We start from the raw sequence: 26,976 nt of genomic DNA, 5'->3' as shown, positions 1-26,976 counted from the left end.
GGTTCGATTCCCATGGGGGGCCAGCAAAAAAATGTATGAAATGTATGCATTCACTACTGTAAGTCGCTCTGGATAAGAGCGTCTGCTAAATGACTAAAATGTAAATGTAAATTTGTAGGGGTCCAGATTTTGCAGCTCTTTCAGAACATCAGCTGAATGGATTTGGGAGAAGGAGAAATGGGGGAGGCTTGGGCGAGTAACTGTGGGGGGTGCAGTGCTGTTGAATGCAGTAGGGGTAGTTAGGTGGAAAGCATGGCCAGCCGTAGAAAAATGCTTATTGAAATTCTCAATTATAGTGGGCTTATCGGTGGTGACAGAGTTTCCTATCCTCAGTGCAGTGGGCAGTTGGGAGGAGGTGTTCTTATTCTCCATGGACTTTACAATGTCCCAGAACTTTTTAGAGTTGGAGTTGCACGAAGCGAATTTCTGTTTGAAAAAGCTAGCCTTGGCGTTTCTAACTGCCTGTGTGTATTGGTTTCTAACTTCCCTAAAAAGTTGCATATCGCGGGGGCAGTTCGATGCTAATGCAGAACGCCACAGGATATTTTTGTGTTGGTTAAGGGCAGTCAGGTCTGGGGAGAACCAAGGGCTATATCTGTTCCTGGTTCTAAATTTCTTGAAAGGGGCATGCTTATTTAAGATGGAGAGGAAGGCATTTAAAAAAAATAACCAGGCATCCTCTACTGACGGGATGAGGTCAATATCCTTCCAGGATACCAGGGCCAGGTCGAATAGAAAGGCTTGCTCGTTGAAATGTTTCAGGGAGCGTTTGACAGTGATGAGTGGAGGTCGTTTGACCGCTGACCCATTACGGGTGCAGGCAATGAGGCAGTGATCGCTGAGATCTTGGTTGAAAACAGCAGAGGTGTATTTAGAGGGCACGTTGGTTAGGATGATATCTATGAGGGTGCCAGTGTTTGCGGCTTTGGGGTTGTACCTGGTGGGTTCATTAATAATTTGTGTGAGATTGAGGGCATCAAGCTTGGATTGTAGGATGGCTGGGGTGTTAAGCATGTCCCAGTTTAGGTCACCTAGTAGCACGAGCTCTGAAGATAGATGGGGGGCAATCAGTTCACATATGGTGTCCAGAGCACAACTAGGGGCCGAGGGGGGTCTATAGCAGGCGGCAACGGTGAGAGACTTGTTTTTGGAGAGGTGGATTTTTAAAAGTAGAAGTTCAAATTGTTTGGGTACAGACCTGGATAGCAGGACAGAACTCTGCAGGCTATCTCTGCAGTAGATTGCAACACCGCCCCCTTTGGTCGTTCTATCTTGTCTGAAAACGTTGTAGTTAGGGATGAAGATTTCAGAGTTTTTGGTGGACTTCCTAAGCCAAGATTCAGACACAGCTAGGACATCCGGGTTGGCAGAGTGTGCTAAAGCAGTGAATAAAACAAACTTAGGGAGGAGGCTTCTAATGTTAACATGCATGAAACCAAGGTTATTACGGTTACAGAAGTCATCAAAAGAGAGCGCCTGGGGAGTAGGAGTGGAGCCAGGCACTGCAGGGCCTGGATTCACCTCTACATCCCCAGAGGAGCAGAGAAGAATAAGTATGAGGGTACGGCTAAAAGCTATAAGAATTGGTCGTCTGTGACGTCCAGAATAGAGAGAAAAAGGAGCAGGTTTCTGGGGGCGATAAAATAGCTTCAAGGTATAATGTACAGACAAAGGTATGGTGGGATGTGAGTACAGAGGAGGTAAACCTAGGCATTTAGTGATTATGAGAGAGATATTGTCTCTAGAAACATCATTGAAACCAGAAGATGTCATAGCATGTGTGGGTGGAGGAACTGAGAGGTTGGATAAGGTATAATGAGCAGGGATAGAGGCTCTACAGTGAAATAAGCCAATAAACACTAACCAGAACAGCAATGGAGAAGGCATATTGACATTAAGGAGAGGCATGCTTAGCCGAGTGATCAAAGGGTCCAGTGAGATTCAGACAGCTAGCCGGGCCATAGGTAGCAAGCTGGTGGAAGATGGGAGGGAGGTCTGTTTTTAGCCACCTCGTGCGTTTCCGTCTGTGGGTTAGTGGGGTTCCGTGTGGAAGGGGGGACCAGTCCAAGTTGGCAAAATAGTTAGTTATAGTGGCCCAAGAAAAGTGTCCGATAGACCTATTCAGATCGCAGCCGAAAAGACAGCTAACGATTAGCGGGCCGCAGATGGGCGATCAGGTTACGTCGCGACGGAGGGGCCAGTTGGATAACTCCCTCGGGCAGATAACGTCAGTGGTCCAGTCGTGAAGACCCGATGGGGCTCCGCATCGGCAGTAAAACGGGTCAGGATAGGTGAGTTGTAGCCCAGGAGACACTTCAGCTGGCTAGCTCATGAATAGCCCAGGAGTGGCTGACGGAACTCTTCAGCTGGCTAGCTGGCTAGCTCCGTAATAATGTGTGTTAATTCCGTGACCGACGTTGCCAATAGTCACTCAGGTAGCAGCTAGTTAGCTGCAAGATCCAGGTGTAAATGTCCAGAGCCTGCGGTAGAAATCGGGGAAAGGAGAGAGAATAGGTCCGGTATGCTCTGGTCTGAATCGCGCTGTACAAAAACTGGCGATAGCTTTTCGAGCTAATGGATAGCTGAGGACAGCTAACCGTGGCTAGCTGAACTTCAACGTTAGCCAGTGAAAATGGCTAAACACTTGCTAGCTTCTGTTGTGGAATTCAGATGAGGTAAATAATACTTTCTTTTTTAAATTGGTGAGGCGGGTTGCAGGAGAGTGCTTTGAGGTTGAGTATTTAGAATTAAAATATATATATATATATATATATAAAGATAAGTGAAGAAAAAAAATATGTAAATATATATATACACGGGACACGACAAGAGGAGGGTAGAGGACGTCTGAACTGCTACGCCATCTTGGAAAAAAATAATGATAGGTTATTAATTAATAAAATAATGATAGGTTAAAAATAAATGCTAGGTTATTGTTCTGAATAGACACTGGACCCACCTCAGCAGCACTGCTCAGACTGTCCTGGTCCTCGCTGGCCCTGACCATGAGCAGGAAGCTGTGCTGGTCCATCTCAAAGTCTATGGTCCTGGTCAGAGTGATCTCCCCCGTGTCCGCCTGCATGCTGAACAGACTGCTGGGATTGATGAGCAGGCTGTAGCTGATTGGTTGCTTCTGGAAGGACACGGCTGGAGTTGCCAGGAAGCTGCCGGAGAGAGGGGCGGGAAAGGGAATTATTTATTTATTTATTAGGATCCTCATTAGCTTACGCTCATGCAGCAGCTACTCTTCCTGGGGTCCACACACAACATTACATAATATAGAACTTTAATAGACAAGAACAGCTCAAGGACAGAACTACATAAATTGAAAATGACTGTACTGACAAAACACTGAGAAGATTATTGATACGTGATTCAGTTTAGAGAGAGTGAGAGAGAGAGAGAGAGCAAGAAAGGGAGAGCATGTGAGTGAAAGAAAGAAAGAAAGAGAGAGAGAGAGAGAGAAAGTAAGAGAGAGAAAGAGAGAGAGAGAGAGAGAAAGTAAGAGAGAGAAAGTAAGAGAGAGAAAGAGAGAGAGAAAGTAATTGAGAGAAAGAGAGAAAGAGAAAGTAAGAGAGAGAAAGAAAGAGAGAGAGAGAGAGAGAAAGAAAGAAAGAGAGAGAAAGTAAGAGAGAGAGAGAGCGAGAGCGAGAGAGAGAGAGATGAACACATGGTTATTCAGTTTAGCGATGACACAGAGAGACGGGAAATGTAGAAACAGGACTAATGTTTTCTGGTTTGTGTAATGTGTACCACAACGGCAATGGAGTTATGTGTTGTGGTACACATCCCTCAGGCACTCAGCAGGAACAATCACCACAGATGTTACTCTTTCAACTGATGGGCGCGTGATGTAAGTTCCTGTCAATCAAAATAGAGAAGCAAATGGAGAGAATATAGGAGGCAGGAGGCCAAAGGTCAAATCCCTTACAGTAACCGTCACAGGCTATAATATAGAGTGTGTGAGTGTGTGTGTTTGTGACAAACAATCGTTGGTCATATATTGAATAACTATGTAGGCATGATTTATATGATTTATATGGCTCAATGCATAATGTTTTATGCATGAACATGTCTGAGATTGTGTGTGACTGTGCACTGTTAAAGTGTGATAATGTGTGCATATCATTGGCAATCGGTACTATGGTTATGTATTCAAATTATTTGTGAATACAAGTGAATTATTTTCATGCTGACTTGTTTTTTTAAACTAAGACCTTCATAACTTCTGGGTTTACATGATGTATGTGTATGTACGTGACTGTCCGTGTTTGTGTGCATGTGTGCAATTGCTTGTTTGCACGTGTGTATGTGCGTGCGTGTCTGTGTGCGAGCCTATGTGTGCGTGTGTGACTATGCACGTGTGCACGTGTGTGTGTGTGTGTGTGTGTGTGTGTGTGTGTGTGTGTGTGTGTGTGTGTGTGTGTGTGTGTGTGTGTGTGTGTGTGTGTGTGTGTGTGTGTGTGCGTACATGGATGTGTGCATGCGCGCATGAGTGTGTGACTTTGCATGGGTGAGACTCAGAGGAGTCTGGTGGGAAGAGCTATCGGAGGACGGGCTCATTCTAATGCCTGGAATGGATTTAATGGAACAGTATTAACTATATATATATATATATATATATATATATATATATATATATATATATATATATATATATATATACTGCACATAAAAAAAGGGAACACTTAAACAACACAATGTAACTCCAAGTCAATCACACTTCTGTGAAATCAAACTGTCCACTTAGGAAGCAACACTGATTGACATTAAATTTCACATGCTGTTGTGCAAATGGAATAGACAACAGGTGGAAATTATAGGCAATTAGCAAGACACCCCCAATAAAGGAGTGGTTCTGCAGGTGGTGACCACAGACCACTTCTCAGTTCCTATGCTTCCTGGCTGATGTTTTGGTCACTTTTGAATGCAGGCGGTGCTTTCACTCTAGTGGTAGCATGAGACGGAGTCTACAACCCACACAAGTGGCTCAGGTAGTGCAGCTCATCCAGGATGGCACATCAATGCGAGCTGTGGCAAGAAGGTTTGCTGTGTCTGTCAGCGTAGTGTCCAGAGCATGGAGGCGCTACCAGGAGACAGGCCAGTACATCAGGAGACGTGGAGGAGGCCGTGGAGGGCAACAACCTAGCAGCAGGACCGCTACCTCCGCCTTTGTGCAAGGAGGAGCAGGAGGAGCACTGCCAGAGCCCTGCAAAATGACCTCCAGCAGGCCACAAATGTGCATGTGTCTGCTCAAACGGTCAGAAACAGACTCCATGAGGGTGGTATGAGGGCCCGACGTCCACAGGTGGGGGTTGTGCTTACAGCCCAACACCGTGCAGGACGTTTGGCATTTGCCAGAGAACACCAAGATTGGCAAATTCGCCACTGGCACCCTGTGCTCTTCACAGATGAAAGCAGGTTCACACTGAGCACATGTGACAGACGTGACAGAGTCTGGAGACACCGTGGAGAACGTTCTGCTACCTGCAACATCCTCCAGCATGACCGGTTTGGCGGTGGGTCAGTCATGGTGTGGGGTGGCATTTCTTTGGGGGGCCGCACAGCCCTCCATGTGCTCGCCAGAGGTAGCCTGACTGCCATTAGGTACCGAGATGAGATCCTCAGACCCCTTGTGAGACCATATGCTGGTGCGGTTGGCCCTGGGTTCCTCCTAATGCAAGACAATGCTAGACCTCATGTGGCTGGAGTGTGTCAGCAGTTCCTGCAAGAGGAAGGCATTGATTCTATGGACTGGCCCGCCCGTTCCCCAGACCTGAATCCAATTGAGCACATCTGGGACATCATGTCTCGCTCCATCCACCAACGCCACGTTGCACCACAGACTGTCCAGGAGTTGGCGGATGCTTTAGTCCAGGTCTGGGAGGAGATCCCTCAGGAGACCATCCGCCACCTCATCAGGAGCATGCCCAGGCGTTGTAGGGAGGTCATACAGGCACGTGGAGGCCACACACACACTACTGAGCCTCATTTTGACTTGTTTTAAGGACATTACATCAAAGTTGGATCAGCCTGTAGTGTGGTTTTCCACTTTAATCTTGAGTGTGACTCCAAATCCAGACCTCCATGGGTTGATAAATTGGATTTCCATTGATTATTTTTGTGTGATTTTGTTGTCAGCACATTCAACTATGTAAAGATAAAAGTATTTAATAAGATTATTTCATTCATTCAGATCTAGGATGTGTTATTTTAGTGTTCCCTTTATTTTTTGGAGCAGTGTATATATATATTACAATGAGCCCGTCCTCCTATAGCTCCTCCAACCAGCCTCCTCGGCTTCGCATGGGAGTATGTGTGACTTTGCATGTGTGTGTGTGTGTGTGTGTGTGTGTGTGTGTGTGTGTGTGTGTGTGTGTGGTACTCACGGCTGTCCCTCTGGTGTGTTCTCAGGTAGTGAAATAGTGAAGGATGCGTTGGAGAACTGTGGTGCTCTGGCTCCTGCGATGACTGACACTACCACCGGGGGACTACGGCTACCCAGCCGGTCAGCAGCCACCACTGTCAACAGGTACTCTTTGTCCCTCTGAAGTGGCAGCCCCGTGGTCCGGACATGACCACTCTTTCTGTCCACCTCGAAACGCCCGTCACCACCTGCAGTTAGGAGACAACAGAGGATTTTATTTTCTAAATATACATTTGAAGGTATTTTCTGACTAGAAAGGGAGATGGAGGTCATGTTGAAGGGCAGTAAGCCCGATTTCAACCTATGCTGACGTGTGTGCAGGAGGCTGGACCAGCCAGGCCACAACAACTTTTTTTTCTGTCATTCATTCATGGAACAGAACGTCCGGTACGTTCCATATTAGAGGGACAGCTGCGCAGCAATAATGCACCTTTTAAAATGCATTGAAAAGAAAGTTCAGATGGAATCTAATATTAGAGTCATTGACGCACAGATTCACATATACAATGCCACCCACAGGCAATTTCATTCTGCCGAACTTTGGCAATTGTACACAACATATGACATAAGATAAGGCACATGATTATCTTAATGAAATGACAGATTAGAAGCATAAAGGTATAAAAGCGTTTATAAAACCATATAAAATAATGGTTTTTTTCTCTTTCTATTACAATGCTGCCAGTTGATGTACTCAGCGAAATTGTGCTCAATCACTGGACAGGAAGCACCTACCATCAGACAGGAAGTACTCCACCTCCCCGTTGTTGCCCTCATCTCCGTCCTGGGCGTGGAGCTTGTAGACCAGTGACCCGGCCAGGGCGTTGGGAGATACCACTGCCAGGTAGGGGGAGGGGACCATGGTCCATTCCGGAACATTGTCATTCACATCAGTCACCGTCAGCTCCAGCCGTACCAGGTACCAGTCTGGACCTGTAAAGGAGCGGCAGAGATTGTTCCTCTGTAGTTCAGTTGGTAGAGCATGGCGCTTGCAACGTGAGTATAGTGGGTTCGGTCTCTGGGACCACCTGTACGGAAAATGTACGCATGCATGACTGTAAGTCGCTTTGGATAAAAACTTCTGCTAAATGGCATATACAGTGGCTAGTGAAAGTCTAAACACCCCTTGGACAGTTTTTTCCCCCTACCAATCTACACAACATATCCAAATTTAAAAGTGAAAGAAACATTTTAGAAAATGTTCCAAATGAATAAAACAAATTAAAATAAAGATGTATTGAGTTGCATACTTGGTGGAAGCACCTATGGCAGCCGTTACAGCTTTGAATCATTTTTAATAAGATTCTACCAACCTTGCACAAATATTAGTGCAACATATATACCTTGTGTTTGCGAAAATTGCTCAAGCTCAGTTAATTCAGTTGGGAATCATTGACGGACAGAAATATTCAAAACTTGTCTCTGTATTTCAAGCAGATTTAAGTCAGGACTGAGACTGAACTACTCAGGAACACTCAACACCTCTTTAGTCATTCTGGTGTGTCTTTGGCATTAAAATGTGTGTAATTGTCCCCTTGAAAAATAAAACTATCTAAGGGTTAGGTTTTCAGAAGTCTAAGATGAGTTTTCCTCTAACTTTTTACCTGGCTTTTGTCACTTTCATATTTCTTTTGATCATAAAAAACTCACCAATCCCTACCAATGACAAGCATACCCATAACATAATGCTGCCACAACAATACCTGAAAACACAACAATACTTGAAACTACAGAGGATAAACAACATTGTATTCACTCCACAATGCTGGCCTGTATGACAAAGTGAAAAGAAAGAAGCCTGTGATCAAATAATCCACTCCAAACCATCCATTCTGTTTGCAACAGGGTCGTTAAAGGGGCATAAAAAAATGATTCAACTTCATATTCATCATCTTCAGCACCACCCCAACATCAACATACAGTATGTGAAAATGGAGCATTTCTATCTTTTGTAGTAAAAAATGTAGAGGAAGAAAAATTGTTTCCCATGACATCATCAGTGTGCATCCTGGTTGATGATGTCATTGGAAACACTATCTTCCTCTATATTTTTTACGTCAAAACATAGAAACGCGCCATTTTCACATATGTTGATATTGGAGTGATGCTGGAGATGATACATATGAAGTTGATTTAATAAAAAAAATGTATTATTTAAGTAATACTAAAAGACAACATGACAAAGAAATCAACTTTTTGGCTTAAATTAAAAACCACAGAATTTGGTCAAATCCAAAACAACACAGAGTGAACCCTCTGTATTGGCAAGTATTGTGGGTGGCAGCATCATGTTATGGGTATGCTTGTCACCGGTAGGGACTGACTGGGGAGTGTGTCAGGATCAAAAGAAATATGAAAGAAGCGAAGCCCAGGTAAAAAGTTAGACTAAAAGCCGCGTCAGTCTTCTGAACTGAACCCTAGAATGGAGTTTATATTTTTCATTGCTGGGCAATTAGAAACATTTTAATGCCTAAGTAGTCCAGTCTCAGTCATGACTTCAATTTGCTTGAATATCTGAGACATGGTTTTTGACAAAAACAATGGATATACATTATGTGGTGCAAAGTGTTGTGCAAAGTTGGTAGAATCTCATTAAATCTCATTAAATCAGGGGTGTGAAGACATATGCAATCAACACATCTTCATTATTTATTTGTTTTATTAAATAGGACTATTTTCTTTAATGTTCTTTCACTTTGACAGTGTGGAGTAGATTGTGTAGATCTGTAAGTAACAAATATAATTGAATCCCTTTTTGACTTTAATTTTAAGGCAGCAAAATGTGAAGGCTGTGCAAGGGGTGTGCAGACTTTCACTAGGCACTGCATTATATGTTGTATGTTGTTATTATTATAGAGATTGACTAACACATTCACAGAGTCTTAGTCCTAACCCAGATCCATACTTCTAACCAGAGGGTACTCTGAGTATCCATTGAAAAAAAAAATACAAGGAGGTTTGAGAGATGTTCTGTTTTCAGAAACAGAATAACCATACAATACTGGACAGTATCATAACACTACCATAACAGGCTATGAGGTACTGTACATGAACCAATTATTAAGCTCTGAAAGCCATTAGGCTACATGACAATACAATTATCAGCCATTAGTCCAATTTTACATTAAGCCATGCTAAAGGATGTTAATGTGTTGTAACGCATTAACAGAAAACAGCAATCACAATTGAAATTACACCACACACACACACACACACACACACACACACACACGCTTACAAGCATGTACACACACACACACACACACACACACACACACACACACACACACACACACACACACACACACACACACACACACACACACACACACACAAGCATACACATACACTACACATACACTACACATACACACGACCACAAACAATCATGAACAGAAAGACGCACCATGCAGGCTCTTTCAGTTGCAGAACACTTGCAGGTGGGACACTGCAGGATTGTTTTCACAAACAGCCACATTATAACAGATCACGTCTCTCTTATTATGTCCCTCTTCCAGTCTTAGATTCCCTTTATACATCTCTCCCCTGTTCCATGTACCCAATGATTTTCCCTCTACGCTCTCTGGCTCTCTCTTTCTCTCCATCTCTCTGTCTCCTTCCCTCCTGCAGCTGTCAGGTAGAGGAAAGCAGGTGTTCTGTCAGGGGCCATGAAAGGGCCAATCACCAGGGGAATCAAAGAGCCCAAGACGCTGTCATTCTGGTTCCCTCTCTGACAGCCTGCCAGCTATTTATACCAGTCAAAGAGAGACGGGGGGAATCAGAGGGAGGGAAATAGGGTGAATAGGAGAAGAGGAAAAAAGAAACAGAGCATCATGAGAGAGAAACAGAGGGAAAGAGGAAGAGAGAGAGAGAGCGATCAAGAAAGATTGACAAGCGAAACATGGACAAGTGCGAGAGAGAGAGAATGCATGATACACTGTCGCCTAAGTGATCCTAAAACTCACAATAGCCAACTAGGATAAGGCAGCAAGGTCGGTTATGCCTCACAACCGCCAATTACAATCAACCGTGTTCCGTCTGCAAAATGAAAATAACAGTACTCTAGTCTGAGATAAACAATGTCCCCTTAGATTATCTCTCATCTGATTATGTGTCTGTCTGGGAAACAAGACAGAGACAGTCGCTTACCACCAGGCACCACATGCCTGGGATGTGCCCAGTGATGCCCACTCATAAAGGCAGACATCAGAACACCTGCTTGCCCAGGAAAATCCAACCTACCACCTGCTACCAAAAGTACCACAAAATGACAACAAGCTATTTATTCATAGGTTATTATCATGTTATTACTATTGGGAAATGCCAGGTAGCAGATTATACTAATGGAAATGAAAATAAGGTTGAACCAAATGATCAGGTCCCTTTGGAAAAGAAATGGTAAACATCTAATGACAGACAAATATGTGGTGGCATGACTTAAGACACATGGAGCACACTGCACTCACAGAGCTACAATTCTATAACTGTAACTGTTCTCCAGTTAAATAAAAGCAAAAGATGGACTCAATAATGCCACCCGAACACCATTTTCATTGTTGTTGCCACAGTTTTGTTTATGTACTCTAACTTATTATATATTTGAAAATTGCTTTTCAGATAATTGAAAATGTTAAAGCAGCAATACAGAAAAAGCATGTGGCAACAGAACAATTTAGACAGAGGGAAGGGGATAGAGTAAGATTGATAATGGGAGGGAATAAGACAGGGGGGGGGAACAAGGGAGCAATTCACTACGCTGATCCTCAACACAGGGGCATCACAAGGGTGCGTGCTCAGCCCGCTCCTGTAATCCCTGTTCACCCATCACTGCGTGGCCACGCGCGCCTCCAACTCAATCATCAAGTTTGCAGACGACCCGGCAGTGGTAGGCCTGATTATCAACAACGACTAGACAGCCTACAGGGAGGAGGTAAGAAAATAACCAAGAAAATAACCTCTCCCTCAACGTCAACAAAACGAAGGAGCTGATCGTGGACTTCAGGAGACAGCAGAGAGAAGATTGAGGGGGGTAGAGGAAGATTGAGAAGGGGAGGGAATCAAACAGAACACAGGTGAACAACACAGGTGAAAAAGTCCTAAGGAAAATAAGAACGGAACAGCAGAGCAGGATTAAGACAAAACCCACTGCGTAAGAAATGGCCCGGAGGTTGTTAATGAAACAAATAACAAAATCTGGAACAGGGAAAAAACAGGCAGCAATTGCATAAATCAATGGAATTAAAGGGACAGAGACAGAAAGAAAGAAAAAGAGAACCACATCTATAAAATAAAGATAGAGAGGAAATATGAAGCTGGATGTTTTTCAGAAACCGCAAATAACGATCCTGCTGCACTTGAGTGTCCGTGGTTCATTGAGAGTTTCTAATGGTTGCTCTCCGCTGTTATAACATATCCAGATTTAATTGGGAAAAAGACAAGAGGGGAACAGGGATAATATGAAAAGCATAGCAGGGAGAAAGCATTACCCATATAATAAACCGGGAAGCTAATGGCCAACTTCCAATATGTCCATCCAGAGACAGAAACACTCTCACACAGTAATAATGGTCATTACAATAGATAAGATATCCTAACAAGGAAATACTGGTACTGTCACGACTTCCGCCGAAGTTGGTGCCTCTCCTTGTTCGGGCAGCATTCGGCGGTCGACGTCACCGGCTTTCTAGCCGCCACCGATCTACGTTTCTTTGTCCATTTGTTTTGTCTTGATTGTACACACCTGGTTTCCATTACGTTATAATATATTCCCTATTTAACCCTCTGGTTCCCACATGGTTTTGTGCGTGTTTGTTCTTTGTTAAGTGGTCGCTCTTTTGTGTCGAGCTGGATTGTTTTCCCTGTATGGAATTAGTTTGTGATTTATTCGAGTAAAGTACGTTTTTACTCAGTTCTGTGTCCTGCGCCTGACTCCGTCCTACCCGCTGCACACAGAAACACGCACCAAGATATGGAGTCAGCAGGTACACCCAGTCCTCCGTTACCGGTGGAGGAGCGTGTCCAGCAGCGTGTCCAGCATTTTGGATGATGCTCCAAAATCTTGGCACAGCCATGGATCGCGTGCTGCACACCATGGAGCGATGGGAGAGAGGGGGTTTTCCCACACCTCCATCCACTTCACCCCAACCCACACCGCTGTCCACTCCTCCGTCACCTGAACCCAGTGGGATTCGGCTCTCGCTCCCGAGGGCTTATGATGGGACGGCTGCCGGGTACCAGGGTTTCCTTCTCCAGTTGGAGCTCTACCTGGCGACCGTCCACCCGGCTCCCTCGGGACACGAGAGCGTGTCGGCCCTCATCTCCTGTTTGTCGGGGAGAGCACTTGAGTGGGCCAACGCCGTATGGGGGAGAGAAGGCGCAGCGTTGGTCCACTATGAGGATTTCACCCGGAACGGTTGTTCCATCTTCGACAGGGGATGAGGAGCACACAGGACTTTGCACTGGACTTCAGGACCTGGCAGCCAGCACGGGATGGAATGAAAGGGCCCTGATCGACCATTACCGGTGCAGTCTACGTGAGGACGTTCGTCGGGAGCTGGCATGCAGGGACACCACCCTTACCCTCGACCAGCTGGTGGATTTATCCATCCAGCTGGATAACCTATTGGCCACCCGTGGATGTCCGGATCGGGGCCCGTCCATTCCATCCCCCAGCACCTCCGACCCTACACCTATGGAGCTCGGAGGTTCTGCTCTGAGGGAAACCGGAGGGGGGGCCGTTTCCTGCACCACATGTGGCCGCAGAGGGCACACTGCTGGTCGGTGCTGGGGAGGTTCTCCAGGGAGTCGAGGCAGCAGGCAGGGCACTGGTGGATCATCCCAGGTGAGTAGGCACCCGACTCACCCAGAGCTCCCTGATGCGCACATGTGTGTGTATAGAATTTCCTGAGTTTTCCCCGCATTCCCAGCATAAGGCGCTAGTAGATTCAGGCGCAGCTGGGAACTTTATTGACCGTTCATTTGCACTTAGATTAGGGATCCCTATTGTTCCTGTTAATGTGCCCTTCCCTGTACCTGCCTTAGATAGTCGTCCTTTAGGGTCGGGGCTGATTAGGGAGGTCACAGCTCCACTATGTATGATAACGCAGGAGGGTGATGAGGAGAGAATTAGTCTCTTCCTGATCGATTCTCCTGTGTTTCCTGTGGTGTTGGGCCTTCCCTGGTTGGCCTATCATGACCCCACTATTTCGTGCCAACAGAGGGCTCTCAAGGGATGGTCACGTCAGTGCTCAAGGAGGTGTGTAGGTGTTTCCATAGGTGCAACTACGGTGGAGAGTCCAAACCAGGTCTCCACCATGCACATCCCCCCTGAATATGCCGATTTGGCTCTCACCTTCTGTAAGAAGAAGGCGAATCAACTACCACCCCATCGACGGGGGGATTGTGCGATAAATCTCCTTGTAGACGCAGCACTTCCCAGGAGTCACGTGTATCCTCTGTCACAGGAGGAGATGGCGGCTATGGAAACATATGTCTCCGAATCTCTGGGACAGGGATACATTCGGCCTTCCACTTCACCTGCCTCCTCAAGTTTATTTTTTGTGAAGAAGAAGGATGGAGGTTTACGCCCGTGTATTGACTATCGAGATATAAATCAGATCACGGTGAAGTACAGTTACCCGCTGCCTCTCATAGCCAGTGTGACAGTCATTGCACGGGGCACGCTTCTTCACAAAATTGGATCTCAGGAGCGCTTACAACCTGGTGCGTATCCGGGAGTGGGATGAGTGGAAGATGGCATTTAGTACCACCTCTGTGCACTAGCCCGGCGGAGCGGATCTATGAGTACCTTGTCATGCCGTACGGGTTGATGAATGCTCCATCAGTCTTCCAATCCTTTGTAGACGAGATTTTCAGGGACCTGCACGGGCAGGGTGTAGTGGTGTATATAGATGACATTCTAATATACTCCACTACACACGCTGAGCATGTGTCCCTGGTGCGCAGGGTGCTTGGTCGACTGTTGGAGCATGACCTGTACGTCAAGGCTGAGAAATGTCTATTCTTCCAACAGTCCGTCTCCTTCCTATGGTACCGCCTTTCCGCGTCAGGAGTGGATATGGAAAATTACCGCATTTCAGCCGTGCGTAATTGGCCGACTCCAACCACGATAAAGGAGATGCAGCGGTTCTTAGGGTTTGCCAACTACTACCGGAGGTTTATCCGGGGCTTTGGTCAGGTAGCGGCTCCCATTACCTCCTTGCTGAAGGGGGGACCGGTGCGACTGCAGTGGTCAGCTGGGGTGGACAGGGCTTTTGGTCACCTGAAGGCTCTGTTTACTTCGGCTCCCGTGCTGGCTCATCCTGATCCCTCCTTGGTATTTATAGGAGAGGTGGACGCGTCCGAGGCTGGGATAGGAGCTGTGCTGGCTCAGCGCTTGGGTACGCCACCAAAGCTCCGCCCCGTGCTTTCTTTTTGAAGAAGCTCAGCCCAGCGGAGCGAAACTATGAGGTGGGGGACCGGGAGCTGTTGGCTGTTGTCAAGGCTCTGAAGGCGTGGAGGCATTGGCTTGAGGGGGCTAAACACCCTATCCTCATTCGGACTGACCACCGCAATCTGGAGTACATCCGGGCGGCAAGGAGACTGAACCCTCGCCAGGCAAGGTGGGCCATGTTTTTTACCCGTTTTGTTTTCACCCTATCCTACAGACCAGGTTCCCAGAACGCTAAGGCAGACGCACTGTCCCAGATGTATGACACAGAGGAGCGGTCCACGGATCCCACTCCCATACTTCCGGCTTCTTGCCTGGTGGCACCGGTGGTATGGGAGGTAGATGCAGACATCGAGCGGGCGTTACGTACAGAGCCCACTCCCACCCAGTGTCCAGTTGGGCGTCTGTACGTTCCGTCTGGTGTCCGCAATCGTTTGATCTGTTGGGCCCACACGTCACCCTCCTCTGGTCATCCTGGCATCGGTCGGACAGTGCGCTGTCTTAGTGGAAAGTACTGGTGGCCCACTTTAGCTAAGGACGTGAGGGCTTATGTTTCCTCCTGCTCGGTGTTCGCCCAGTGCAAGGCACCTAGACACCTGCCCAGAGGGAAATTACAACCCCTACCCGTTCCACAATGGCCGTAGTCACACCTATCGGTGGATTTCGTGACGGATCTTCCTCCGTCACAAGGAAACACCACGATCCTGGTCGTTGTGGATCGGTTTTCTAAGTCCTGCCGTCTCCTTCCTTTGCCCGGTCTCCCTACAGCCCTACAGACTGCGGAGGCCCTATATACACACGTCTTCCGGCACTACGGGGTGCCTGAGGATATAGTGTCTGATCGGGGTCCCCAGTTCACGTCGAGGGTCTGGAGGGCGTTCATGGAACGTCTGGGGGTCTCGGTCAGCCTTACCTCAGGTTTTCACCGCGAGAGTAACGGGCAGGTGGAAAGAGTTAACCAGGATGTGAGTAGGTTTCCTCGGTCCTATTGCCAGGACCGGCCGGGGGAGTGGGCGGCTTTCATCCCCTGGGCAGAGATGGCCCAAAACTCCCTCCGCCACTTCTCCACTAACCTGTCTCCTTTTCAGTGTGTACTAGGTTATCAGCCGGTCCTGGCACCGTGGCATCAGAGCCAGATCGAGGCACCTGCGGTGGATGATTGGTTTCGGCGCTCGGAGGAGACATGGGACGCTGCCCATGTGCGCCTGCAATGGGCCATCAGGCGGCAGAAGGTGAGCGCCGACCGCCACCACAGTGAGGCCCCGGTGTGTGCACCGGGAGACCGGGTCTGGCTCTCGACCCGAAACCTACCCCTTCGGCTGCCCTGTCGGAAGCTGGGTCCGCGGTTTTGGGGCCATTTAAAGTCCTGGGGAGACTGAACGAGGTTTGTCATAGGTTACAGCTCCCCCTGATTACCGTATTAACCCCTCGTTCCATGTGTCTCTCCTCAGGCTGGTGGTGGCTGGTCCGCTCCAGCAGTCTGAGTTGTGGGAGGTTCCTCTGCCCCCTCTGGACATTGAGGGGGGCTCGGCGTGTACTGTGCGAGCCATCATGGACTCAAGGCATCGGGCGAAGGGCCTTCAGTACCTCGTGGAGTAGGAGGGGTACGGTCCGGAGCAGAGATGCTGGGTGCCGGTGGAGGACATCTTGGACCCTTCCTTACTGCAGGAATTTCACTGCCTCCACCCGGATCGTCCTGTGCCTCGTCCTCCGGGTCGTCCCCGAGGCCGTTGTCGGCGTGCAGCTGGAGCCGCGCGTCAAGGGGGGGGGGGTACTGTCACAACTTCCGCCGAAGTTGGTGCCTCTCCTTGTTCGGGCGGCGTTCGGCGGTCGACGTCACCGGCTTTCTAGCCGCCACCGATCTACGTTTCTTTGTCCATTTGTTTTGTCTTGATTGTACACACCTGGTTTCCATTACGTTATAATATATTCCCTATTTAACCCTCTGGTTCCCACATGGTTTTGTGCGTGTTTGTTCTTTGTTAAGTGGTCGCTCTTTTGTGTCGAGCTGGATTGTTTTCCCTGTATGGAATTAGTTTGTGATTTATTCGTGTAAATTATGTTTTTACTCAGTTCTGTGTCCTGCGCCTGACTCTGTCCTACCCGCTGCACACTGACATTTGACAGGTACATGTCAATTGTTGGTCTTCATTCATTGTAAAGCTGTCCACTATGAAAAATGATAACTTAATGATGGTTCAATAAAGGAAAAACAATATGAATATGCTTCGGGCTACAGTAGTGAATCTATCTACTAGCAACACTGATTAATGAACTCAAAATGATGTAGGTGCTACTTACAGTTGAAGTCGTAAGTTTACATACACCTTACATTTCAACTCAGTTTTTCAGAATTCCTGACATTGAATCCAAGTAAACATTCCCTGTCTTAGGTCAGTTAGGATCAGCACTTTATTTAAGAATATGAAATGTCAGAATAATAGTAGAGAGAATGATTTATTTCAGCTTTTATTTGTTTCATCACATTCCCAGTGGGTCAGAAGTTTACATACACTCAATTAGTATTTGGTAGCATTGCCTTTAAATTGTTTAACTTGGGTCAAACGTTTCGGGTAGCCTTCCACAAGCTTTCCACAATAAGTTGGGTGAATTTTGGCCCATTCCTCCTGACAGAGCTGCTGTAACTGAATCAGGTTTGTAGGCCTCCTTGCTCGCTCAAGCTTTTTCAGTTCTGCCCAGAAATTTTCTACGGGATTAAGGGCAGGGCTTTGCGATGGCCACTCCAATACCTTGACTTTGTTGTCCTTAAGCCATTTTGCCACAACTTTGGAATTATGCTTGGGGTCATTGTCCATTTGGAAGACCCATTTGCAACCAAGCTTTAACTTCCTGACTGTTGTCTTGATGTTGCTTCAATATATCCACATAGTTTTCCTCCCTCATGATGCCATCTATTTTGTGAAGTGCACCAGTCCCTCCTGTAGCCAAGCACCCCCTCAACATGATGCTGCCACCCCCGTTCTTCATGGTTGGGATGGTGTTCTTCGGCTTGCAAGCGTCCTCTTTTTCCACCAAACATAACGATGGTGATTATGGCCAAAAAGTTATATTTTTGTTTCATCAGACCAGAGGACATTTCTCCAAAAAGTACGATCTTTGTCCCCATGTGCAGTTGCAAACTGTAGTCTGGCTTTTTATGGCGGTGTTGGAGCAGTGGCTTCTTCCTTGCTGAGTGGCCTTTCAGGTTATGTCGATATAGGACTCGTTTTACTGTGGATATAGATACTTTTGTACCTGTTTCCTCCAGCATCTTCACAAGGTCTTTTGCTGTTGGTCTGGGATTGATTTACACTTTTCGCACGAAAGTACGTTCATCTCTAGGAGACAGAACGCGTCTCCTTCCTGAGCGGTATCACGGATGCGGTGTCCCATGGTGTTTATACTTGCGTACTATTGTTTGTACAGATGAACGTGGTACCTTCAGGCATTTGTAAATTGCTCCCAAGGATGAACCAGACTTGTGGAGGTCTACAATTCTTTTTCTGAGGTCTTGGCTGAATTATTTTGATTTTCCCATGATGTCAAGCAAAGAGGCACTGAGTTTGAAGGTAGGCCTTGAAATACATCCACAGGTACACCTCCATTGGCTCAAATGATGTCAGAAGCTTCTAAAGCCATGACATCATTTTCTGGAATTTTCCAAGCTGTTTAAAGGCACAGTCAACTTAGTGTATGTAAACTTCTGACCCACTGGAATTGTGATACAGTGAATTATAAGTGAAATAATTTGTCTGTAAACAATTGTTGGAAAAATTACTTGTGTCATGCACAAAGTAGATGTCCTCACCGACTTGCCAAAACTATAGTTTGTTAACACGAAATTTGTGGAGTGGTTGAAAAGCGAGTTTTAATGACTCCAACCTAAGTGTATGTAAACTTCCAACTTCAACTGTACATTCAAACATAAAAATAACTTAAAACAGACACTGACACTGAGAATGCATTTCCTCAGCTAGCCTAGTATGACTGGAGTCTAGCCTGAGAGAAACAAAAAGCCCAAAAGCAACAACAAAAACAAAGACAGCCTGATGTAGTTAATAGTGAGCTCAGTGACCTAATCCACTGGCTGACCTGGGATCAGAAGAGAGATGACCACACGTGACAGGTGAAGAGTCTCCTTACATTAATTGGCTTATGTGGAACAGACTCCAGGGGCCGTGCCGTGAATCACGCATGAGATGCGAGCCAAATGTAGGGCTCTCAGGAAGCGGCCAACGCCAAACTTTTGACAGGGCCACGAATCGACAGGGGCCAAACTTTTAACTGGTTCTGAATAAATTACTGCACACTCTCCACTTGTCACCTAGATGTTTCTTCCCCTATTCCGGACATTGTTAGCGAGGGTGCTTAGCGTGACCCCAATCAGCACCTGGCTCCTTCTATCCTCTCTGCCCTGCGTACTGCTGACAGAGGGAACACAGGCACAATTACTTTCTCTACCAGTCTAGGAAGAAGGGAGGCTTTCTCATTCTCTCTACTCCCAGCACTGCACGCTAACTACAGGAGTCCTTGTTCTCCCGGGAGCAGAGTTCTATCACTTTACAGCACAGCAGATGGAGAGAGAGAGAGACAGAGGGAGTGAAATAGTGTCTGTGTGTGCGTGTGCGCGTGCGCGTGCGCGTGTGTGTGCATGTGTGCGTGAGAGAGGAGGGAGGTATTCCTGTGGACAACAGGAATACCTACGTAAGAATGCTGTTCGTTGACTACAGCTCAGCCTTCACCATAGTACCCTCATCATTAAGCTCGGGGGCCCTTGGTCTGAACCCCGCCCTGTGCAACTGGGTCCTGGACTTCCTGATGGGCCGCCCCCAGGTGGTGAAGGTAGGCAACAACACCTCTTCTATGCTGATCCTCAACACAGGGGCCCCTCAAGGGTGCATGTTCAGCCCCCGCCTGTACTCCCTGTTCACCCATCACTGCGTGGCCACACACGCCTCCAATTCATTCATAAAGTTTGCAGACGACACAACAGCGGTATGCCTGATTACCAACAATGACTAGCCAGCCTACAGGGAGGAGGTAAGGGCCCTGGCAGAGTGGTGCCAAGAAAATAACCTGCCCCTCAAGGTCCACAAAACGAAGGTACTGATCGTGGACTTCAGGAAACAGCAGAGAGAGCACACCCCCAACCACATCGCAGAGGCCACAGTGGAGAAGGTGAAAAGCTTTAACTTCAGCGGCATACACATCACTGACAATCTGAACTTGTCCACCCACACAGACAGTGTGGTGAAGAAGGCGCAACAACGTCTCTTTAACCACAGGAGTCTGAAGAAATTTGGCTTGGCCGCAGGGCTCTCCAGAGGGTGGTACGGTCCGCCCAACGGATCACCGGGGGTACACTGCCTGCCCTCCAGGACATCTACAACACCCGGTGTCACAGGAAGGCCAAGAAGATCATCAAGGACCTCAGCCACCCGTCACTTTAATAATGGAACACTAGTCACTATAACAATGTTTACATACTGTTTTACCCATTTCATATGTATATACTGTATTCTAGTCAAGGCCATCCAATTTAACTATTGCTGTACATATACTATTCTATCCTACGTATTCTTCAGATATACTACATACAGTACATGTCCAAAAGTATGTGGACACCCGCTCATCAAACGTCTCATTCCAAAATCACGGGCATTAATATGGAGTTGGTCCAACTTTTGCTGCTATAACAGTCTCCACTCTTCTGGGAAGGCTTTCCACTAGATGTTGGGACATTGGTGATGGGACTCCAAGTAAGGGCTCTGTGCAGGCCAGTCAGTCAAGTTCTTCCACACCGATCTTGACAAATCACTTCTGTATTGACCTTTCTTCATGCACGGGGGCATTGTCATGCTGAAACAGGAAATTACTTTCCCCAAACTGTTGCCACAAAGTTGGAAGTACAGAATCGTTTAGAATGTCATTGTATGCTGTAGAGTTAAGATATCCCTTCACTGGAACTAAGCCCGAACCATGAAAAACAGGCCGAGACTATTGTTCCTCTTCCAAGAAACTTTACAGTTGGAACTACGCATTCAGGCAGGTAGTACTCTCCTGGCATCTGCCAAACCATGATTCATCTGTCGGACTGCCAGATGGTAAAGCATAATTCCAGAGAACGCATTTCCACTGCTCCAGAGTCCAATGGCGGTGAGCTTAACACCCCTCCAGCCGACACTTGGCATTGCGCATGGTGATCTTAGGCATTTGTTAGGCTGCTTGGCCATGGAAACCCATTTCATGAAGCTCCCGATGAACAGTTCTTGTGCTGACATTGCTTCCAGAGGCAGTTTGGAACTAGGTAGTGAGTGTTGCAACCAAGGAGCGAGGATTTTTACATGCTACGCGCTTCAGCACTCGGCGGCCCCGTTCTGTGGGCTTGTGTGGCCTACCACTTTGCGGCTGAGCCGTTGTTGCTCCTAGACGTTTCCACTTCTTATTTTCAATGACGGCCTAGGAACTGTGGGTTAACTGCCTTGTTCAGGGGCAGAACGACAGATTTGTACCTTGTCAGCTCGGGGATTCAAACTTGCAACCTTTCGGTTACTAGTCCAATGCTCTAACCACTGGCTACGCTGCCGCCACTGCCGAGTATTGGTGTCTCTGAGGGGTCTTTGGCCTGGTTTACTAACTACTTCTCTCAAAGCGAAAGTCAGAACATCTGCTGTCTCAGCCACTGCCTGTCACCAAGGGAGTACCCCAAGGCTTGATCCTAGGCCCCACACTCTTCTCAATTTACATCAACAACATAGCTCAAGCAGTAGGAAGCTCTCTCATCCATTAATATGCAGATGATACAGTCTTATACTTAGCTGGCCCCTCCCCAGATGTTGTGTTAAATGCTCTACAACAAAGCTTTCTTAGTGTCCAACAAGCTTTCTCTGCCCTTAACCTTGTTCTGAACACCTACAAAACAAAGGGCATGTGGTTTGGTAAGAAGAATGCCCCTCTCCCCAACGGTGTGATTACTACCTCTGAGGGTTTAGAGCTTCAGGTAGTCACCTCATACAAGTACTTGGGAGTATGGCTAGATGGTTACACTGTCCTTCTCTCAGCACATATCAAAGATGCAGGCTAAGGTTAAATCTAGACTTGGATTCCTCTATCGTAATCGCTCTTCTTTCACCACAGCTGCCAAACTTACCCTGATTCAGATGACCATCCTACCAATGCTAGATTACAAAGATGTAATTTATAGATCGGCAGGTAAGGGTGCTCTCGAGCGACTAGATGTTCTTTACCATTCAAACATCTGATTTGCCACCAATGCTCCTTATAGGACACATCACTGCACTCTATACTCATCTGTAAACTGGTGTATACCCATCGCAAGACCCACTGGTTGACGGTTATTATAAAATCCTCTTAGGCCTCACTCCCCCCTATCTGAGATACCTACTGCAGCCCTCATCCTCTACATACAACACTCATTCTACCAGTCACATTCTGTTATAGGTCTTCAAAGCACACACATCCCTGGGTCTCTTCTCTTTTTAGTTTGCTGCAGCTAGCGACTGGAACGAGCTGCAAAAAACACACAAACTGGACAGTTTTATCTCCATCTCTTCATTCAAAAACTCAATCATGGACACTCTTACTGACAGTTGTGGCTGATTCGCGTGATGTATTGTTGTCTCTACCTTCTTGCCCTTTGTGCTGTTGTCTGTGCCCAATAATGTTTATACCATGTTTTGTGCTGCTACCATATTGTGTTGCTGAAAGGTTGTGTTGCTACCATGTTGTTGTCATGTTGTGTTGCTCCCATCTTGTGTTTTCATGTGTTGCTACCATGCTATGTTGTTGTCTTAGGTCTCTCTTTATGTAGTGTTGTGGTGTCTGGTCGGCCATCATTGTAAATAAGAATTTGTTCTTAACTGACTTGCCTAGTTAAATAAAAGGTTAAATAAATACAAATTACGGTTCCACGTTGGAAGTCCCTGAACTCTTCAGTATGGGCCATTCTACTGCCAATATTTGTCTATTGAGATTGCATGGCTGTGTGCTCGATTTTATATACCTGTCAGCAATGGGTGTGGCTGAAATAGCCAAATCCACTAATGAAAGGGGTGTCCACATACTTTTGTATAAATAGTGTATTCTATCCACATACTGTCCATAATGTCTATACATCCTATTACATACAATGTATATACAGCATTAGTCAAATGTTTGGACACACCTGCACTTTCCAGGGTTTTTCTTTACTTTAACCATTTTCTACATTGCAGAATAATAGTGAAGACATCAACACTATGAAATAACACAAGGAATCATGTAGTAAACAAATAAAAATATATATTACATCTGAGATAGCCACCCTTTGCCTTGATGACAGCTTTGAACACTCTTGGCATTCTCTCAACCAGCTTCATGAGGTAGTCACCTGGAATGCATTTCAATTAACAGGTGTGCCTTGTTACAAGTTCATTTGTGGAATTTCTTTCCTTCTTAATACGTTTGAGCCAATCAGTTGTGTTGTGACAAGGTAAGGGTGGTATACAGAGGATAGACCTATTTGGTAAAAGACCAAGTCCATATTATGGCAAGAACAGCTCAAATAAGCAAAGATAAATGACAGTCCATCATTACTTTAAGACATGAAGGTCAATCAAAATTTCAAGAACGTTGAACGTTTCTTCAAGTGCAGTCGCAAAAACCATCAAGCGGTATGATGAAACTGGCTCTCATGAGGACCGCCACAGGAAAGGAAGACCCAGAGTTACCTCAGCGCAGAGGAAAAGTTCATTAGAGTTACCAGCCTAAGAAATTGCAGCCCAAATAAATGCTTCAGAGTTCAAGTAACAGACACATCTCAACATCAATTGTTCAAAGGGAACTGTGTGAATCAGACCTTCATGGTCGAACTGCTGCAAAGAAACCACTACTAAAGGACACCAATAAGAACAAGATACTTGCTTGGGCCAAGAAACAAGAGCAATGGACATTAGACCGGTGGAAATCTGTCCTTTGGTATGATGACTGCACATTTAATATGTTTTGGATCCAACCGTCGTGTCTTTGTGAGACGCAGAGTTGGTGAACGGATGACCTCTGCATGTGTGGTTCCCACCGTGAAACATGGAGGAGGAGGTGTGATGGTGTGGGGGTGCTTTGCTGGTGACATTGTTGCCGATTTATTTAGAATTCAAGGCACACTTAACCAGCATGTCTACCACAGCATTCTGCAGCGATACGCCATCCCATCTGGTTTGCGCTTAGTGGAACTATTTTCAACAGCACAATGACCCAAAACACCTCCAGGCTGTGTAAGGGCTATTTGATCAAAAAGGAGAGTGATGGAGTGCTGCATCAGATGACCTGGCTTCCACAATCACCCAACCTCAACCCAAATGAGATTGTTTGGGATGAGTTGGACCGCAGAGAGAAGGAAAAGCAGCCAACAAGTGCTCAGCATATGTGGGAACTCCATTAAGACTGCTGGAAAAGCATTCCAGGTGAAGCTGGTTGAGAGAATGCAAAGCTGTCATCAATGCAAACATTGGCTACTTTGAAGAATCTAAAATATAACACTTTTTTGGTTACTACATAATTTCATTTGTGTTATTTCATAGTTTTGATGTGTTCACTATTATTCTACAATGTAGAAAATAGTAAAAATAAAGAAAAACCTTTGAATAAGTAGGTTTGTCCAAAGTTTTGATGGGTACTGTATATACACTACCGTTCAAAAGTTTAGGGTCACTTAGAAATGTGCTTGTTTTTTAAAGAAAAGCACAATTTTGCCCATTAAAATAACATCAAATTGATCAGAAATACAATGTAAACATTGTTAATGTTGTAAATGATTTTTGTACCTGGAAACGACAGATTTTTAATGGCACATCTACATAGGCATATGGAGGCCCATTACCAGCAACTATCACTCCTGTGTTCCAATGGCACATTGTGTTAGCTAATCCAAGTTTATAATTTTAAAAGGCTAATTGATCATTAGAAAACCCTTTTGCAATTATGTTAGCACAGTCCTGATTAAAGAAGCAATAAAACTGTCCTTCTTTACACTAGCTAAATATCTGGAGCATCAGAATTTGTGGGTTGAAGGCTAATACAGACGCCTCACAAGTCCTCAACTGGCAGCTTCATTAAATAGTACCCGCAAAACACCAGTCTCAACGTCAACAGTGAAGAGGAGACTCAGGGATGCTGGCCTTCTAGGCAGAGTTACAAAGAAAAAGCCATATCTCAAACTGGCCAATAAAAGAAAAGATTAAGATGGGCAAAATAACACAGACACTGGACAGAGGAACTCTGCCTAGAAGGCCAGCATCCCAGAGTCGCCACTTCACTGTTGACGTTGAGACTGGTGTTTTGTGGGTACTATTTAATGAAGCTGCCAGTTGAGGACTTGTGAGGCTTCTGTTTCTCAAACTAGACACTCTAATATACTTGTTCCTCTTGTTCAGTTGTGCACCGGGGCCTCCCACTACTCTTTCTATTCTGGTTAGAGACAGTTTGCACTGTTCTGTGAAGGGAGTATTACACAACGTTGTACGAGAGTTTTCTAATGATCAATTAGACTTTTAAAATGATTAACTTGGATTAGCTAACACAACATGCCATTGGAACACAGGAGTGATGGTTGCTGATAATGGGCCTCTGTCAGCCTATGTAGATATTACATAAAAATCAGCCGTTTCCAGCTACATTAGTCGTTTACGACATTAACAATGTCTACACTGTATTTCTGATAAATTTTATGTTCTTTTTATAGACGAAAAATGTGCTTTTCTTTCAAAAACAAGGACATTTCTAAGTGACCCCAAACTTTTGAATGGTATATATATATTACACAAGCATTTCGCTACACCCGCAATAACATCTGCTAAATATGTGTATGTGAACAATACAATTTGATTTGATTTTGATTTTATTTCAGGGAGAAGAAGAGAGACAGAGACAGAAGTGAGAACTAGAAGAAGCTTTGGCTAATTAAATATTCTCTCAGATTACAAGGAGCTATTTGGCCCTCTCCGGGAAATTGTGACTTTCATAATCTTATTAAAGAGGAAGGTACTGACTTTTTAACATTTCACATAAAAATACCAATTAAGAAAAGGAAAGGGGGGGGGGGGGGGGGGACCAGCTCTAAGTCTAACACAAATTGCAAACGATACAAATGTGTAGGCCATAATTAGATTTTTTTTTCCCTCAACAGCTTTTCATAATTGAAAATACCGACACTACCAAGAACACACTTCAACACACACACATTACGCACAGCTAGTTCTTGAATTGCAAAAATCCATTTATATTTCCCCAGCCTAAGGGGGAATAATGTTAATAATAGTGGGGGACATTGTGTTTTTCAGGGGGTCTCACACAGTCTGGTTACAATGGCACGGCCAGGCACAGCAGGACACCGTGTGCATACAGAAAACGTTCCACACTTATTGAGACAAAGAATATTATATAACACAGCACCAGGTGAATGCATATAACCTCAGCATGGCCACGCATGGCCACTCACTGTGTACTCTTGTTGATTGACATTGAGGAGGATTTCCTCATTAAGAGACGTATCATCTCTAAGGATTCTCCATTCTCACCCTGTGTGCTGTGTCATCTCACCCTGGACTGGTCTTGGGCTGGGCAGAAATCTGAGTCATACTCTCTCACAGTGCTGTTCACCATCCATGACTCACTTCACTTGACTTAATATAATACTTCTTCACTGTTAGATTGAACCACCCGACTGCTAGCTCCTTAAAGGGATATGCACAACTTCATTAATATTAGTGAAGCAGACTGTGAAAACCGTTATGAGTTAAAAACCAATTGAAGCCATTCAGTGCATTTGAGAGGGTAGTGATTTTAAATGCTAAACATTTTTTTACGCTAAATACATTTGAGTGCCTTTCATATGAGTCAAAATATATTTCGCCTGTGAGCAGTCCGGAAGAGTAAATCAGGTGTTATCCTGTTAAACTATTAAGGTGTGCTAGGGTTCAACCAGGGTTTAAAGCCTCTGATTAAGATCTTAGGATGTTTGTCTCTGCTGCTGCTGTCCTGTCAGACCCAAAGCATTTCCTCCTACATCAACCATTTGACATTACATAGTCTACAGGGCCTACAA

General features: G+C 45.7%; 1 protein-coding gene across 2 annotated transcripts in view; it reads right to left on the bottom strand.

Moving 5' to 3' along the window:
- The window catches only part of LOC106587167 (neural-cadherin), a 213,223-nt gene that overhangs the window by 107,978 nt on the left and 78,269 nt on the right, over positions 1–26,976 (bottom strand). For both annotated transcript variants that reach the window (XM_045708388.2, XM_082969408.1), the window contains exons 2-4: positions 7,163–7,360; positions 6,390–6,615; positions 2,960–3,164 (exon numbers count right to left, since the gene is read on the bottom strand). In XM_045708388.2, coding sequence (XP_045564344.2) covers positions 2,960–3,164; positions 6,390–6,615; positions 7,163–7,360 — 629 coding nt within the window. The remainder of the gene's footprint in view (positions 1–2,959; positions 3,165–6,389; positions 6,616–7,162; positions 7,361–26,976) is intronic.

Source organism: Salmo salar, chromosome 26 (genome assembly GCF_965601325.2).
Source record: "Salmo salar chromosome 26, fSalSal1, whole genome shotgun sequence".
NCBI lineage: Eukaryota > Metazoa > Chordata > Actinopteri > Salmoniformes > Salmonidae > Salmo > Salmo salar.
The sequence above is the reverse complement of the archived record's forward strand: the minus strand, read 5'-3'. Positions and strand labels throughout refer to the sequence as shown.